Source organism: Dipodomys spectabilis, unplaced genomic scaffold (assembly GCF_019054845.1).
Source record: "Dipodomys spectabilis isolate Male_0828 unplaced genomic scaffold, ASM1905484v1 ptg000085l, whole genome shotgun sequence".
Lineage (NCBI taxonomy): Eukaryota > Metazoa > Chordata > Mammalia > Rodentia > Heteromyidae > Dipodomys > Dipodomys spectabilis.
The window spans coordinates 8,939,608-8,958,873 of NW_024870762.1; the positions used below are offsets into that span (position 1 = coordinate 8,939,608).

At 36.0% G+C, this 19,266-nt stretch overlaps 1 protein-coding gene across 2 annotated transcripts in view; it reads left to right on the forward strand.

Moving 5' to 3' along the window:
• Positions 1-19,266, forward strand: part of LOC122111051 (sodium-dependent phosphate transport protein 1-like) — a 23,744-nt gene continuing 4,478 nt past the window's right edge. Inside the window, exons 1-11 of one of the 2 annotated variants that reach the window (XM_042683727.1) lie at positions 1-106; positions 1,764-1,838; positions 4,594-4,766; positions 6,447-6,680; positions 6,762-6,849; positions 7,202-7,288; positions 11,469-11,587; positions 11,690-11,851; positions 12,868-13,000; positions 13,093-13,240; positions 18,125-18,215. In XM_042683727.1, the coding sequence (XP_042539661.1) occupies positions 1,811-1,838; positions 4,594-4,766; positions 6,447-6,680; positions 6,762-6,849; positions 7,202-7,288; positions 11,469-11,587; positions 11,690-11,851; positions 12,868-13,000; positions 13,093-13,240; positions 18,125-18,215 (1,263 nt within the window). In that variant the 5' untranslated portion in view covers positions 1-106; positions 1,764-1,810. Of the gene's footprint in view, positions 107-1,763; positions 1,839-3,169; positions 3,282-4,593; positions 4,767-6,446; positions 6,681-6,761; positions 6,850-7,201; positions 7,289-11,468; positions 11,588-11,689; positions 11,852-12,867; positions 13,001-13,092; positions 13,241-18,124; positions 18,216-19,266 lie in introns of those variants that run through there. The other variant, XM_042683726.1, reaches the window with a different exon arrangement.

The following is a 19,266-nucleotide window of genomic DNA, read 5'->3' on the forward strand; positions in this document are numbered from 1 at the left end:
TAGGATTTACAGGTGAAGCTAGCAATTCAGAATTCAGAATTCAGTTTTATGTTAAGCTGAGTGAAAAGTCAGGAGAAAGAGGAATAGCTGTTTCATTCTGAATCAGGTTAGTGGTACTCTTATGAAATGCTGAATGAAATTAACAATGAAATCTGAGGACTTGGGGGGGGGGTAGTCCTTTCCTGATCTTACTGAAGATATTTAATCGTATGGGGATAGTTTGGGGAAAAAAGATGTCTCTTTTCTGAGGCTTTGTATATGGTAAGAAAAACAACATTTTAGGAGTAAATAATTGTGCATAAGGACACAGAAAAACGTGTGGCTCTCGTGTTATGTATAAGTGGTGTGGTGTGTTAGTGGTCAAGTGTGGGAATAAGTGTGTCTTTCATGTATGTGGTAAGCTATGTGCATGGGATGTGAGGGTGTTGTGTATCTGGTCTGTAGTGTGCAATTTGTACATGCATACATAATATGTACGTCTTATTACATTTGTGTGTTTGGTGTGTGTGTGCGTGTGTGTGTCTGTTTGTGTGTGTGTGTGTGTGGTGTTTATTAAGTGGATATATGCCAAACAAGAGAGGGACCTAGACTGTTTATATAAGCTGTGTGTATGTGGGAGTTGTGTATTTATATATGGTTTATAAGTATCTCTGGATAGTATGAGTGGGGTACATTGGTGTGGTATGTGGAGGGGAGTGTTAGGATAAACAGCAGGTCCAAAGAGGTTCCAATGGAACAATGATGCTCATTCAAAAATATTTTGCAATCTAAGTCTTAGGATCTAGTGTCACAAAAACTAATACAGTCAAATCTCAAAGTCTAGATTGGCCAAATCCATGTTGCCATTGAATTCTAATGATAAGAGATTGCCTGATAGAAGGCTGCTTTCCTTCTAATTCAGCCTCATCACTGAGACTGGCAGGTACAGAGTTAGCTATAGAAGTTTCTTTATCCAGAGAAGCTGAAGCTATCCATAGGGCCACACAGGGATGTGCAGAATTATTTTCTCCCCTGCAAGAGAGCGATATGAAAAAGCAAATAGATGTATTAATATACAGAAGTCTTATTTCACATTTATTTGTTCTTCTCTTTGGTATGGTACAAGTTTTTAACCAATGGCAGTCTTCCTGCTTGAAGACTTCTTTAGTATTTCTTATTGGAAAGGTCTGCTTGGTAATGAGGTCCCTCAATTTCTGTTTAATAAAGTCTGTGTCTTTCCCTTCCCTTTTGAGCGATATCATCACTGTATATAATATTTTGGGCTAAGAGAGATGTTTCTTTTCTATGGTTTCCAGGTTTTCTATATTCTTTTTTTCCTTTTGCTGGTAGGGGGGCTTGAACTCAGAATCTGGGCACTGTCCTTTAACTTTTTTCATTCAAGGTGGGCACTCTACCATTCGAGCCACACCTCCGTTTCCACCTTAATGCTGATTTATAGGAGATAAAAATGTTATCAACTTTCTTTTTTCTCTCAAGCTGGCTTCAAACCAGGATAATCAGATATCCTCCTGAGTAGCTAGAATTGGAGACATGAGCCACTAGCACCCAGGCTAGTGTATATGCAGGCTTTCTGTATACTTTCTATAACCCAAAAACATCATACAAGTGAAATGTCAGAGGCAACACATAGTGGAGGTGAAAGGGCATTGGTATAATAGAGCAAACTGCCCTTTGATGCAGGTTTTACATCAGGGGAGTACTGGGTGGGATTTGGTGAGTTGCTACCCTACATTGCACTGATACCAGTGTCTTTGTACCCACAGTGGATGGGAACCAAATTCATCAACAAGAAGAGAAGCCACAGCAGCAAATGGATCACCAGCTCCGTCCCAAGAAAGGTAGCTCTCTACTCTTAGTCATACTGTAAAGTTCTTCTTCAATAAAATACCAATTATATAGCTTATATATGCCATGTGAAAGAATTTTTCTGTGGGGAAAAACATAAAAATTCTTAGAAATGTTCAAGAAAGGAGATTTAAAAAAAAAAATCAGAAAATCCCTAACTAAAAAGCTTCTGTATACTCTGGTTATTAACACTTTAAATGAGTTGCTATTTCCATTGTACATGTCTCAGTTTGCCATTTGGTGGAGAATACCAGGCTGCATCCTCAAGAAGGACCCAGATCTGTGGAAGGAAGAGAGGCAGCATGATACACTTGAGTCCCCGCATCTTTGGATAACAATTGGTTGAAAATTTACTAAGCTTTTTCTTTTTGTAGTATGTGCACATACTTCTGTATGGTTTGAGATTTTTTTTTCTTCAAAGGTCCTCAAGGCTGGATTTAGGTTCCACATTAAAGAAAGAGCTAGCTGATGATTAATTTCTCAGGGGCATTTTTCCTCCTTCTGCTCTGCTCCAGGGGTCACTTAAGCACAAATAGTTTTTGCAGCTCTCTGCTCAAAGTGGTTATCATTGACCCAGGAATTCTTTGGCATGTAATCATTCTGGAAGAGGCCCTCATATTGTACTTTCCCATTTTTAGGGTTCTAGTGTTTTGCTCCTTTTGTCCTCTTTCATAAGATCAAATATCTTCATAGCAAAATCTGTTTTCAGTGCTCATCTTGTGTTTTAAGGATCTTATGGTCACTATGGGCTTGTTCTAGTTTATCTTTCCTGACATATTACTCATACTTTAAATGAATTAATTAATAATTTAAATGACTTATTTTAACTTTATTTTAGCCAATACGCTTACTTGTTTGTAATAGATGTGTTGTTGAGAAAAACTAGCCAAACTAGTTTATGGACAACTAGAAGAGAAGGACTCTCCACACAAAGTAATCATAAAAAGATAAATTTGTGCCTGACCACAGCTGATCTTTCTCTTTTCTTTTTGGTTGTACCGGGGTTTGAACTCATGGCCTCACAATTGCTAGGAAGATACTCTACCACATGTACCATACTCCTAGGCCTTTATACTTTTATTTGAGAGAGGGTGTCCAGAATCTTGATCCTCCTATTTACACACTCTACATTTGTGTGATGACAAGCATCTAGGTTCTTATAGTTGAGAAGGGAATCTCACTTTCTAACCAAGCTAAGCTCAAACTATGCTTCTCCTGATCTCTACCTCCTGTGTATCTGGGATTATAGGCCTGCCTGTAGTAACCAGCCTCAGCTGATCTTAAATAGGGGGAAAGGTGAGACTGATTGAGTCACGTGGTTGTTTTAAGTGTGGGTCTAGAGGTCAGAGTGGAAGCAGTTAGAGGGATTCAACGTGTGACACGAATGGAACATCAGGGAGCTTCCCTCTGCTGGCTTTGGAGATGGTGGAGGCCAGGTAGATTCATTTTCTCTGTTTTTGAAGTTCATAAAAATAGATAGTTATAATATGCAGTCTCTGGAGTCTAGCGTGTTCAGCTGAGAATGTTTTTGTTGAGAATCATCCAGATTGTTGAGTGCAACAGTGGTTCCTTCCATTTTAATTCTGACAAATATGCCTTGTGTTACACCATATGTTTATTCTTTCAAAACATTCAGTAGTTTTGAATAAAGCAGCTATAAACTTTATGTGAAGGTCTTTTTCGTAAGCATACATTCATATTTGTCTTGAGAAAGTACTGTTCACTGAAACAGACTTTACTTTCCTCTGCTGAATTATATTTGCATATTTACTCAAAAACATTTAACCCTAAATATTTCTGACTCCCTACTTTCTTCCAATGGTGTATTTCCTTGGCATTACACTAACACTATTCATTACTCTAGCTTGATATCTATCTCAGGAAGGAATTATATTTTCTTAATGAACATTTCTTTCCATTGGGAAATGTTTCTCAACCGGAGTATTCTTATAAATTTGGAGAACAGAACAGGGATTTTGTTTGTTTTAAGAAAAGATATGTTTGTTGTTGTTAAAAAGAAGAGAAAGCCTAGGCTTTTGTTGAGGTATGTGTGTGTGTGTGTGTGTGTGTGTGTGTGTGCATGCATGTGCATGCATGTGCTCATATTGAGGCTTAAATTCAGAGCCCAGGCTCTTCCCTACTCTTTTCACTCAAGGTTAGTGCTCTACCCCTTGAGCCACAGCTTCACTTCTGGATTTTTGGTAGTTAATTTGTGTGTGTGTGTGTGTGTGTGTGTGTGTGTGTGTGTGTGTGTGTGTGTGCACACGTGCACATGTACAAGTGCCAGGCTTGGACTGATGGCCTGGGCTCTGTCCTTGAGCTTCTGTCCTCAAGGCTAGTAGTGCTCTACCACTTGAGGAACAGCTCCACTTACTGTTTTTTGTGGTTAATTGTAGAGAAGAACTTCACAGACTTTCCTGCCCAAGTTGACTTTAAACGATGATTCTCGGCTCTCAGCCTCTTAAGTAACTACAATTACAGGCATGAGTCACTGGTACCCAGCTCGAGTCTTTTTAAAATAAATATGAGATTAATTTCCTGAGACATTGTAATTGGACTTATAATTTACTGGGCTGTGAGATTTTTACACACCTTCCTATTATATTATAATTTCTCAAAAACCATTAGTATAATACAATTTTAATTCATTATTAAGGCCTCCAAATTTCTGGGTGGTCTTTCTTAAAGTTAAAGAGCATTTTCACCTCAACTGTCTTAATAAGTAAAGCTTTCTGTTTCTGTCTCAAGTTCCAGGGTTTTGTTCCATTCGCTATTGCCTGGCTGTCCTTCTGCATGCCTGCAACTTTGTAATAATGGCCCAGCGCATATGTCTGAGCCTTACAATGGTGGCTATGGTGAACATGACAGATCCTCAGGATTTGACGAACACATCTACAAAAACAGAGCTGGATTATGTAAAGGTATATCAAGGATACAACTTTAAGTCCTAAGTTTAAAATCCTGTCTGGTTAGCTAATTTGTGTAGAGAGTAAATGTTATTGATAATGCAATGGTAACTAGAAAAAGAAGCTCAAATCCAGGTCTTTCTTGCAAGTAATGACATAAATAAGCATGTGACATATCTTACGTATTGAGATAACTGTATATTTCCTATTAATTTATATATACCCATACAAATGTAGGTATGTGTATCCTTAAGGTTTCTATAGGGTAATTTATATATTTACATATGTAGTATATTGTTCAATGATAACTACTTGATGCATTGGATAGAGAAATACTCATTGAAGATTGTCCTTCTGATATGCATACATTTCAGTCTAAGCTTGGTGGTTTCAATCCATTAGGTGGGCTCTTTTTCCATGCTGTGCTGTGGAAAGTGATGCTACTCCATAAGATAAAGAGGTGTTGAGTGATCTGTTTATATACCCATGGGAAGTTGGGTAAATGATTTCTGGCACACTTGATGTAGAGAAGTGTATATAATAATTTCCCTAGTGCTCCCAGTGATTTAGAAAAACATGGCAGGACATTCTGCTTCATTCTCTGGGTACCCCCTCTTCCACAATTAAAAAATATCTGCAGCCTCCTTGATCCCCTAGCTACTATATGGACGCACCTTACCCATTATCATTCACTATCCCTCTACTGGCACTCCTACCAAATCTCCCCATGAAAGTCCATCTCCATTTAGCAGTGACATTGCCTTCAATAGAAAACAGCTATAATAAGATGATAGGGACTTGAGAAAGGAAGAAAAATAGATAAATACAAAGGACCAGGTAAGTGTAACAAAAGATCAAATAGACTGATTCCTATTTCCTTATTTACTATGAACCAAAATCACACTTACTCTTTAGTCAGAAAACTTTAATTTCTGATATGGTCTTCTTAATCATGCAATTAACAGAAAGTTTAGACACTTCCATAGAAACGTTGTCTTCTAGAACTGTATGTCTATAAATATATACAACCTATTTCTTAGTCCCAACACCAAGGTCATAATTTCTTTTATCAACTTGAAAAATGTAATGAAACTGTAGAGGCCTCCTAATTAGAAATTGACAAGGGAATCCACTTCTGGGAAAAATAAAGTACATGAGAGCCAAGCATACATATGAAGAGATGTGGTCTTTTTCTTTTATTGACCCATCCATACCTCAGACTGAAGACTCTTCATGCTTTGATCTTCTCTCTGCCATTTCCTCCCTGGGAACAGTGTATATTTGGGGAAAGATTATTTTGTAAATGAGCTCAAGTTAATGAAGGAAGTTAGAGGAAGCTAAAAGGCAAGAGGAAGTGATTGCAGAATGCATGGTGCTATGTAATGTTTATAATGTGTATGTGTGTATATGTATATAAGTATATATAGTGTATATATAGCTTTATTCTCTTATAGTATATACACATATAAACATATGTATATGTAAATATATACATATATCCCTCTAGCTCTATATCAACCATCTATATACATTATAAGAGAATGAAAGTGGTCCTGTGACAAAAAAATAAGTAGGGAGAAAGTAGTAACTTTACATGGGTTGATCAGAAAGACCATACTACTTGAATCCCTAAATATCACATAATATCACTCCCATATAACTTTATGGTTTGATATGTCTCCCATTCTCTTTCAGAATCCTGTATATAACTGGAGCCCTGATATCCAGGGCATCATCTTCAGTTCCATCTTCTATGGAGCAGTTGCAGTCCAACTTCCTGTTGGGTACTTATCTGGAATATACTCTATAAAGAAAATGGTTGGCTCTGCATTGTTCTTCAGCTCTGTGCTCTCCCTGTTCACTCCACCAGCAGCTCAAGTTGGCAAGACTTTGATTATTGTGTGTCGAGTAGCCCAGGGGATGGCTCAGGTATTAAGATAAGGTGCAACTAAAAAGATTTAGATTCACAGTAACCATCAGAAGTAAAATGTCCTCATTTTCCTCTTACAGGGGACAGTAACAGCAGCACAGCATGAAATGTGGATTAAGTGGGCTCCTCCCCTAGAACGAGGCCGACTTACCTCTATTTGTTTATCAGGTAAGGAGTTAAGGTCTAGAATAGTTGAAGTTCCATTTCATATCATGGTGCCATGTTCTTTTCACATGCCATGAGAAACGTATGTTTTGAACTATCAAGGACTTTGGAAACATCTATTCCTTATTCATCCTTTAAAGATAGGGAAATGGTTTAGAATGGAAAGAGGCATGCTTACATCAAGCATTACAGCAGAAGGGAGAAAAGTAAATATTTTATCCTTTCCTTTTGATAAATGTTAAGCTAACACGTTTATTTCATAGGAACTTGTTCCTTACTATAGCAAAGATACATTCCTTCCTTCAAATGCTTATATTAATTTAATGGGGCTTTGTTTTTGGTGCCTTTTGATTAGGGTTCCTGTTGGCACCATTCATTGTCATGCTTGTGTCTGGATTCATCTGTGATCTTCTGGGCTGGCCCATGGTCTTCTATATTTTTGGTGAGTCTCTTCTCATAATATTGGTCAGAATTTAAGAAGAAAAAATAAAACAAAAACACTTTATATATGAGTCAATATTAAAAGTGAAAAGCTTCACAATAGGAAAGAGTAAAAACATTCAAACACGGCACCAACATTCAAACAACTTTATTACAAACAAGGCATAATTAACTTCTCAGATTTCTGAAAGATTATGTACTAGTTATACTTAATACCCCAAGAATTATCTGCAGCACTTATTTTATAATCAAACCCATTAATTTCTTCAGTAAAAAATTAGCTACACAAATTGGAATACAACAAAAAAGTTAAGAATTGATGCTACCAAAATGAATTATAAAATTACTTTTTCTAATGTCATTCTCAAATTTGTGAAGGGAGAAGGAAAGTAGATGAGGGGAATACACAGAAAACTTCCAGTTCACATAGTGAGACATAATGTGAAAACACTCCACACTTCAAAATGCCATTTCTCTTAATATCCACATTGGTTATCAGTAGCAAGGAATAGACAGTGTAGAAATAGGACACAAACCCTGTATCATGAAATTGGTTGAACAGCTGAGACTGTCTTACCTAGAAGTCTTGTATTTTGAGAGAAATTCAGGCCTGATCTTCAGTTAAAAACTAAATAGAAGCCAGGCACAGTAACTCAAGTTTGTAATCCTAGCTAGTTGAGAGGTAGATATTGGAAGATTGTTGTTTAAAATCATTGTCAAAGGAAAAACTTTGTTAGACTCCATGTCAATGGCTGAATACTTGGCATGCACCTGCCATCCTGGCTACAGGGAAAACACAATGGCTGGGCACAGTGTATGAGCTTGTCTTCCTAGATACACAGGAAAGATCAAATTAGAGGGTGTGGTCTAGGCTGGTCCTGAGTGCAACGGAAGATCTTATCTCAAAAAGGGGTCTACAGCATGGGTCAAGTGGTAGAGTGCCTGCCTAGCAAGCACATAGTCTAAATTCAAATTCTAATGGTGCTAAAAAAATTAAATCAAAAGTGCAGAAATTACAGGGACATAAAGTTTCAGTCTCATGCCAGAAAAAGTTTTAATACCTCCCCAAAGATGCTGATCAAATGTTGCATGACCTTCGGTATTCATGTTGGATGACCTTCGGTATTCGTGTTGTATCGATATTCCAACATCATTTATACTAGAAAGTGAATTGCAGTTACCACAGGAGGGTCCAAGAAACTCAAAGGAAAGCAGTATATGTTATACTGTGACAACAGCTTTACAGTACAGTGTCTCATATGCCTTTTCCTTATTGCTGAGAAGAGAGAATAGGACTTAAGTGGCAGTGACTTATGGATCTGCAACATATTTTTTTTACTAGAGCATATGATGTCAAATGATCTGCCTGTCATTTTGGAGTAGGCAAAACTAAATCTAATATAGATTTTTAAATTATTTGTTCTTGCCAATAATGTTAAATAAATCTAAATTATTTGTCCTTGCCAATAATGTTAAATAAATCTAAGTAGATGGTGTTTTACATCTCAAGACAATGTCTTCCTTTAGGGAGATGATTATTGCTCAAGTTGAATATGATACATATTGGTGCAAAGTTTTGGGTATTTATCCTTCTTGGTGTTCTCTAAGCTTCCATTATGTATAGTTTACTGTTACTGCTTCAAATATTTACTTTGTTCTATTTTCTCTTCTACTTTTGATATTATCACTACATGTATGTTATTCTTGTAATTGCTCCATAGTTCTTGGATATTTTATTTTTTTCATGGTCCTTTATTTGTTTTTGTCAGATTCTTTGCAATTCACTTTTAGAAATATGCATTAGCATTTTTTCAAGCTCACTAATTCTTTGTTGGTCATATCAAAGACATACATTTGGGGGAGGCTGGTAATTTTTTTTAAAAATTATACTATATATACTTTTTGTGGGGTGATGGAGGAAGCAAAGACCCTATGCTTGGGACCCCTCCTCCTCCTTCTCTTGTCTTCCTCCGCCTCCTCCTGCTCCTCCTCCTCCTCCTTCTCCTCCTTCTCCTCTTACTCTTCTTCCTCCTCCTTCCTCTTGCAATAGGGCTATTTTCTATTATAGGTTAGTTTGATGGCCTTTATGACATTCTTGATGGTTCTGTATATTTAAAGATATGCTATTTTGTCTGTATCTGAATTCTTTTATCTAAGATCAGAAATTAATATCTTTCATTTATTCAATAAATGATATATAGGTAATATATTAAAATACATATTTCATAATTAGTAGAAGCATTAATCATTTAACAAATAACACAAAACAGAATTCAATCATTGGATGGATCTTGTTTTTTGATTAATCTGCTATTCTTTTTCTTTTGATTGGAGAATTGAGTCCATTAATATGTAGGGTTATTATAGAGAGATATGTCATATTTCCTGCCATTTTGTTGATTTCTTGTATTTTGCTTTTTCTCCCTGTGTTTACTAATTTGATCCTCTAGTAACTTTTGTCTGATGTGTTTCTTGATTGTTTTCTTCAGATTGTATTCCTTCCTTTAGAATTCATTGTAATGCTGGTTTAGTGATCATGAATTCCTCTCATTTTTGTTTGTCATGGAAGGTTTTGTAAATGTAAATGATAACTTCACTGAGTAGATCAGTTTGGGTTGGCAGTTGTTGATCTTCAGTGGTTGGATTATACCATTCCAGGTTTTCCTTGTATTGAGAATTTGTGTGGAGAGGTCTGCAGTGATTCTGATTTTCTTTCCATTATAATATAGCTCAGTTCCTTGTTACTCATACCTAATGTTTTTTACTATGATGTCTCTAGAAGTATTTCTTCTTGGATCCAGTGTACTGGATCTCTGCTTGTTTATATATTTGTTGTTGGTGGTGATCTTTTGGGGAGCAGTATGTATTAGGAACCCAAATGTCTATTTGGTTAGATAGAGCTAGAGCAATTCCTTATTGTTTGGCTGCCATCTTACTTCCTTTTAAGGACATTTTTTACTTACAGTACAATGTAGTACAATTTTTTTTTATGTTTAGCACTTTCTTCTGACTCTTGTTTCCAGGTTTGGTCATCAGTCTCATTAGACTCTGTCCTACATTCATTGAACTTTGTCTTTAAAACCATTCCTTCTGTTTTTTTTTTAATGATCTAACCTTTTTTCCTTGCCATATTAAGTATTGATTCACTTCACAGCTCAACCCCAGCCTCCTCCTCTAGCTCCTTAGAGAATATAATGCTTATGGCTCAATTAGCACACAATTACCATTTATTACCTCAAGTAGATAATATTTGTATCTCATTCTGAATAAGATATAATGACAATACCATATGAAATTTGAGGACTGTAAAAAAAATCATCTCTTTCTCATCATCTTGAAAAAGTCAGTTCCTCAGAACCAAAGATTTGGGTTAATTTATTCACTGCTGTTTGCTCAAGATCTAGAATAGTGATGTACATAATAAACATATTTGTAAAATAAATGAATGTATTTCTCCAAAACTAAGTACAAATACTACAAACTATTCTAAGATTCTCTATTATGAGATTGTTAATGTAAAATGTTAAAAAAAAAAAAAAACCAACAGGGCTGAGAAGGTAGCTCAGTGGTAGAGTGCTTGCTTTACATGCCCGAGGCCCTAGGTTCGATTCCTCAGCACCACATAAGCAAAAAGAAAAAAGCCGGAAGTGGCGCTGTGGCTCAAGTGGTAGAGCACTAACCTTGAGCTGAAAAGCTGAGGGACAGCGTCCAGTCCGAGTTCAGGCCCCACAACCAGACCCCCCCCCCCAAAAAAAAAAAAACCAACAGATGATCTGGTACATATTTATAGGATTTGAATAATCTCTGAAGCCTGGGTTATATCTCAGGAACTTGGTAAGGCTGAGCTCTCAAATCTGAATGATTATCAAGCCACAGCTGGCCCAGGTATTCCATTTTTCTTATCATGGAACCAATGCAGAATCTGAAAAGTTAAGGGCCCAAGAGAGGTCAAATAATTGGAGAAATGCAAAAGCTAGCAGTCAGTAAAGGCCAGGAGGTTGACTACCATTTCTATAAAGGTGAGGACTAACAGAGCAAGGAAAAATTTTGAGCCTTATTTGCAGTGAAAAGGACATCTAGGTTCTCAGATAGATGCACACACAAAATGCCCTTTTGAGAAAGAGAAACTCCATGGTGTTATAGAGAGAAATTTCCGATTATAACTTGTACCTCATTTATAGGTGCTTGTGGCTGTGTTCTATGTCTTATCTGGTTCGTTCTGGTTTATGATGACCCCAAGGATCACCCATGTATAAGCATCAGTGAAAAAGAATACATCATATCTTCTCTCGCCCAGCAGGTAGAACACAGTGCTCTGTTTTGACATCTCCTACGTCCCACTCCAAACAAAGCAAGTCCTATCTTATTATCTTTTGACAATGAGCAATTATTTGTTTTCCAGGCCAGCTCAAGTAGGCAATCTCTACCAATCAAGGCTATGCTTAAGTCTCTTCCACTCTGGGCCATATTCTTGAGTGGTTCAGCTTTTATATGGACAAATACCCTCTTGGTTACATATACGCCAACATTTATCAGCACCAAGCTTCATGTTGATATAAAAAAGGTAAGTATATCATTTGTCCTCATTTGCAACTTTGTGAAGAACTCTACTTCTTTCTATCTCTAATGACCAAAAGTCTGAGCTCCTTCCTGTTCCCTACATTGTTTATCTAGTGCTCTCTCCCTAGAGGCTCATGGTTTTGAGATTTTTGGAAACATTGTCTACAACAGAGGATGTTGTTATAAATATAATGTCTGGTACTCCACCAATAATACACATTCATGTTGGTTCTCATGTATCTCCTACCTCCTTTCAGTGTATGCTTGCCCTTATATGTTACTTAAGTCAACACCAACATTCCCTTCAGGCACTGGAGTCATTCTAAGAAAATCACTTGCCTAGGCCCTGCCACTATGGTCAGCTCTTACCGATGCTCTCTTCTTAGGTAATACACTGAACATTGGGTGATAAATCCATGACTGAGTCTCACTCTGAAAGGACTAATACTCTCACTGCTTTTCTGACATGGAGAGTCACTGATTCTTTAAACTTCCTGTTGTTTGATTCTAAAATAGCCAGGGAAAATTTTCCTTAGAAATGGAATCTGAGCTTGCCACTTTGACCCTCTGTGTAATGAACCAGTTCCACAGGCTAGGAACTAGTATAGCACTGAGGTCCTGTAAATTTTCACTGTCTCCATTTTATCTTCTGTGAAACCAAGTAGTTGTTGTAAGGATTTACAATGGCTGATTTAGAGCAAGAGACGGTCACCATTATTATCTGTGCAAATTTCCCCGGGGCTAGCACTTCTTGTTCCTAATATACTATTCCTGATTTCCCAAAGTTTTCAGGTCTCGTGAATGTAAAAGTAAAATATAGATAGATTGTGACAAATGTAACTGACCTCAAAACTATTTTTCTTTTTACATAGGGTCATGAGACCCCAGCAGGAAATCTGATGGTGTATGCCAATAATTTTAGAAAGTACACATTGTAGATACTGAACTTGGTGAAAAGATTATTGTGTGTGATACTGCTTTACCCATCACCCCATTTTCCAAATAACATTTCCTCTTCAGAATGGGCTGCTGTCTGGCCTCCCTTATTTGTTTGCCTGCATCTGTGGTCTCCTAGCAGGTCATATGTCAGACTACTTCCTATCCAGGAATATTTTCAACTTGCTTACCATCCGGAAACTCTTCACCATACTAGGTAAGGAACAGCTAGGATATTCAAATACTTAGAGGATACTTCATCCCCATATTTAGCATGAGCCTAATATTGTTGTCAAACTCATTTCCCAGGAATTCTTTCTCCTGTGATCTTCAGTATGTGCCTGCTTTACCTGAGTTTCAACTTTTATAGCACTATCATTTTCCTGACACTGGCTAATGCCACAACCAGCTTTTGCTTAGCTGGACCACTTATAAATGCTTTGGATATTGCTCCAAGGTAGGTTTCCCTGAAATTTATTTTTCATTACAAATAAATTGTGTGCATTTATTATGTATAGTATGGCTGCATTGTGGAATGATTAAATGAAGCTAATTAGCATATTCCTTCCTGCATATACTTACCATTTTTTTGGTGAGAGAAATCAAGATCTACCATATTGACAGTTTTTAAGAATACTATACCTTGCTATTAACCAGTGTTGTTCAATAGATTGCTTGAACCTACTCCTCCTATCTAACCTAAATTTCATGTCACTTAATGAACATCTCTCTAAACAACACCTCCCATCTATGCCTAGACTGTAGTAACCAGCATTCTACTCTCAGCTTTGGGGAGTTCAACTGTATGTGCGATTATGTGGAATTTTTCTGTGCCTGAATTATTTCATTTGAATAATGTCCTGCTCCAAATGACAGGATTTCTTTCCTTTTAAAGGTTGACTACTATGTCATTTTGTATATGCACCACATTTACTGTATCTATTTATCAATGATATTTGAAATGTTTTCTATCATGTCCATTTTGAATAATGCTGCAATGAACATGTAAGTGCAGATATCCCTCTGCCATACTGATTTCATTGCCTTTGAATGCATCTAAAAGTGAGAGTATGTGATCATATGATGGTTCCACTTGTAATTTTTGCCATCTCTTTGGGTAATATCAATAGTGGAATTAAACAATGGATTCTTAAGATGTTCTGTGATGGATCAAAAAGTCTGTCATTTTCTTGTTGGAGGAAGGCTGCTACAAATATTTTAATTAATTTTAGTTGTTTTTGACTGGTCAATGGATTACACATCCTTGAATTCCCCTATCCCTACCACATTTGACAGACCATAGCTCAGATAATTGAGTTTTTTCATATTTTATTCAATCATACCATACCTAAGTATAAAAATTAATAAAATTGTAACACCACTGCACGCTTACAAAATGCTTTTTATCATGAACTGCTGCAGCTAAAGATTAAGAGGATTATCCAGAAAACCGTCTTATGTTTTCCGTATCTAATAGCCACTTATTAGGGACATGAAAGGTGTTAGGTATAGGGCTTACAAAGCTCTCAATTTCTACTCTAATAATTGAACAAGTACTCTATCTTGTATATGTATAATGATTTTCAGAGGAGTTATAGCACTCAAAATTTTTGACACTGAGGATTGTTTATATCTTTGACCACAGAATGCAAATACTATTCATGGAAAAAGCAGTGAAATCTCTGTTCAGAGTGGCAGCACTCTGAATGTCTCTGAATCTGTGAAGGAAGCACAGCCACTAAAATATCATCAGCAATTTTAAGAATAGGAGAACTACAAAGAAAATAAGATCTTTATTCATCAGAATAAAATTACTAGAGACTGGTATGTGGAGAAAATAGAGATCTAAAATCACATGGACATAGAAAACATACACTTCTTCCAAACAAAAATGATAGGAATGACAGCTGCCTTCACAGCCGAACAATGAAAGCCAGAAACCATTCAACTGGCATTTCTAAAAGCAAAAGAAAATCCCTATTAGCTACAAGTCTAAATCCAGCAAAGAATTAATCCTTCAAGAATTATGATAAAACAAGAGAATTTAAAGTCAAACGAAGAGCTTTCATCTACAAACCTCCAACCAAAGAATTACGACATGGAAATTCTTTAGGCAGAAGTAAAGTGAAGCAAAGACACAAATGAAAAGAAATTGAGAAGAAAATACTAGGAAAAAACTAATAATTACTAAATGCACAAAACAAAATAGTGGTACTTACAAAGTATAAAGTACATATAATATACACTATAAATACAATAGTACAAACAAACAGTACAAAATAGTTGGTAGAGTATAAGTAATTTAAGTGAATACATGATATCGCACTAATGGCTATATGTCAAATTATTCATTTATATTAGGCATCAGTATGTATATGTGTGTGTGTGTGGGGGGGGGGGGGAGACAGAGAAAGAAAGAAAGAGAGAGAAGAAGAGAGAGAGAGGGAATCAATTGAAGGATAGTAACTGTGTAGAAGAGAAGCAATTAAAATAACAGCGAAATACCTGTAATCATAGCTAGTGAGGAGGCTAAGATCTGAGGATTGCAGTTCAAAGCCAACCCAGGAAGGAATGTCTATGAGACTCTTAACCACAAAAGGCCTGAAGTAGAGCTATGATTCAAGTGGTAGAGAGCAATTCTTGAGCAATAGCTCAGGGAGAATACCAGGCTCAGAGATGAAGCCCCAGGACCTGCAAAAAAAAGTAAATAGTTACATAGGAACAATAAAGATCATTTTAAGTCAAATATATCAGAAAAACGTGAAATATAAAAAGATTAAATGAGACTGGAATAAAAACAAATACATACAATAGAAAGATTATAAGAAAAAATATAGACTTTGTTTCAAGATACCATTCTAGAAACAAAGGGATATTGCACAATGATTTTAGTCTACTAGATGATATTCTAAGTTATAAATCTAACAGTGTCTTAACAACTGTAAAGTAAGTTGAAAACTTCAAATGGGATGGGGAAATTTTTGCCTAATTTCAGCTGGAAAACTGAAAAGTCTAGATAAAAAAGCAGAAAGCAGGCTGGAAAGATGGGAGAGTGCTTGCCTAGCATGCATGAAGCCCTGGGTTCAATTCCTCAGAACCACATACACAGAAAAAGCCAGAAGAGGTGCTATGGCTCAAGTGGTAAAGTGCTAGCTTTGAGCAAAAGAAGCTCAAGGACAGTGCCCAGGCCCTGAGTTCAAGGGTCAGAACTAGCCAAAAAAAAAAAAAGCAGAAAGCAGTCAAGGTCACTAAGACCCAAACCACTAATGGACACCACCTCTGAGAAAAGAGCTGCAAATTCTGCTATTTTTTTTTCCAATTCTGGGAATTTCATTTGTGATTTTTGTCTTTGCATCAAGTATTAACTGAAAACATGGGGGTCATTTATCTTTTGCCTTAAATGATAACTATATTATTACTGTATTGCCAGGCACTGATGGCTCATGCTAATAATCCTAGCTACTCAGGAAGTACTTGGCCTATCTTCCCGAATTATGGATAAAGAGACCACCAATTCATGGTAGTCAGCTAGCCCTTTGATAGCACAACTTTACAATGTTGTTACAAGAAAGGAAAATAACAAACTAAGCTCTTTCATATAAATTGATTTTTAAAGTACCAATGAAAATGTTAATGTTTAATCTGGTAATATATAAAAAGTTATACATGACATACCAGTAGCATCTATTATAGAAATGCAAAAACATTGTTTAACATTTGTAAATAAAGTAATGAATTCAGACATTATCAGGAAAAACCAAAAATGTGTAATAATTTTGATAGATACTAAATAACTTTAATGAAATGGTGGCCATTCAAATACTTGGTGCTGAGTCAGGAAACTATCAATAATGGAAAAACAAAAGAATCTTTATTCCTACTACATGTCAAAAAGAGAGAAACATTTTCAGTTAGATTGTTTATAAAATAAAAGTCTGAAAATAATGTAAGCATAAACCTGTTCTGTGACTTGAGGTAATCCATGATTTCTTCCTTTTATTTTTTAAGGTAATAGAGATTGAACACAGATTTGAACTGTTGGTAAACAAGAAATCTACCATTCAGATAACATCCTCTGTTTTTTCCTAAGTTAAAAAAATTTTTTCATTGGAGACAAAGTCTTTGTAGACCAGGGTGATCTTAAACTTACATCTCTCCTGTTTTAACATCCCAGATGCTGTCCCCAGAGGTTTATACAACTGTACTCAGTGCACTATTTCTAAACAGATACCTAGATATACATAAAATTAAATATAATATTATCTTGAATATATATTGTTATGTTTAATATATTGTATTATATTATATTTATATGGTTAAAATTGCCAACTATCTATTAAAATATTCCATTAAGAAAGTGAAAAGTCAAACCAGGCATGGTGGTACATAGAAAAACATATAAAAAGGAAGTTAAAAGTCACTGAGTAGCAATTGGTAATTTTTTTTAAAAACAGCATATAAAACATGGAGTTTCTTCTAAGCAATAGTCCAAATGAAGAATTTAGAAAACAAAACTTTCATAAATTCTTTATAAATATTTTAAGTTGTCTTTCACAAAAAGACCATATAAACATCAGTTCTAGAATTGGGTGCTCAGGTCATTTACTGTCACGTTTCTTAAATAATAATGCATTTTTTATCTCTATGCTTTTCCTTAAACAATTTGTCAATGCACTGTTTCATGAACAAAGCTTCAACAAAGTGACTTTAAAGTAAAACGATCAAATGAAATAGCTTATATACCCTTATCAAATAATCTAGAAATAAGTTGTCAAAGGCTCCGAGTGGGAAAAGTTTCACTATTCTCAGCATGTGGCCCTGGAAAGATGGAAGAAGTCTATAACAAGCAATAGCTTTAAGAAGGAGATGGAGAAAAACACATTATTTCTCCTCATATCCAAAAACAGCCTAAATTTAGTTCTGCAGCCACATTTAGTGACAAAAGATTCTGGAAATATAGGTCTAACTGGACAACTGTACTTATTGTACAAAACACACAATGCCTAGGACCCTGAATATTTTAGAGACTCTAAAGGTGTTTTAAGTTTTTAAAAATTGGATGAGGGCTGGGAAGGTGGCTCAGTGGTAGAGCGCTTGCCTTCCATGAATGAGGCCCTGGGTTCAATTCCTCAGCACCACATAAGCAAAAAGAAAAAAAGCCAGAAGTGATGCTGTGGCTCAAGTGGTAGAGCACTAGCCTTCAGCTGAAGAGCTGAGGGACAGCATGCAGGTCCAGAGTTCAGGCCCCATGACCAGACCCCCCCAAAAAAAATTGGATGGAAAAAATAAGGTAGAAGAAAAATAGCATAACAATGTTAATATATTCTTTGTTTTGGCCCAGATATTATGGATTTCTTAAAGCAGTTACAGCTGTAATTGGAATGATAGGTGCCCTCATTTCTTCTACTGTGACTGGATTGATCCTTAACCAGGTAAGGGGCATGCAAATATACATAGTTATTTTTCCAATTAATTGTACAGAGAAAGTTAAATGTGTGTGTGTGTGTGTTAAATTGCATAGGAGATGCTAGCAGTAGGTAAGTTATGAGTTTGGATCCTTTGAAAAGAAATTTTATCAAACTAGGCACTCTTTCAAATGTTTATATAATTTTTCTCATTATAAATCAATTGCTGATAATGCTTTAATCATTAGTCATTGGATAGAAACAACTGTTAATAAGGTATGGCAAGAAATCTAAGCCAGAACTTGAGGCCCTAAGTCAAAGCCCCAGTACTGGCACAAAAATTTCTTTTTAAAAAAGGTGAACATAAATACAAAAATAAACCAATATTTAATTGGTTTGCTTTGAGTCATTTAGGTGGACAGAAAATATCAAAACTTAACTTGAAGTGCTTCAAGTGTACTAATGACCACTTCCAAAGAGAAAGCCCCAATCTATGAGAATATGCTATCATATCACTCATATATTTCATATCACTCATCAAATTATACACTGAAAAAGAATTTTTATATACACTGTAAGAGTTCACCTATTGATACTGACAAAGAGTGGTGTGGCTCAATTTACCCACCCATGAAGAACAGACAGAAGTTTGGATTTATTACCTACATGCAAAAATGTTTTATATTTATAGGCAAGGTATCAGTGTAGGAAGATATAGCAAATGTAGCAAGAATTTTTTAGGCAACAGACTTAAATGAAAGAAGCTTTCAACATCACTGTGGCATGTGGGTAATTTCCCCTAACAAAATTCTCTTTCTGGAATAGGCAGCTGAGAAGAGAAGTCCCAAAGAGCTTTTCACAAACTCAGAGGGACAAGGGGCAAAAAGAGTTCAGAACCTAGATTAGGCAAGATGGAACCAGATCCAAAAAATGAGACTAAATTTGACACTATAAGTAGTTGTCCCTTGACAGTACATAAGAGTAGTTGTAAAATTCCTGCAGCAAATATTACACATCAGAGTAATATTTACATTCCTTTGCAAATGTAAATAAGAAAAAGATGCAGCTATTGATGTTC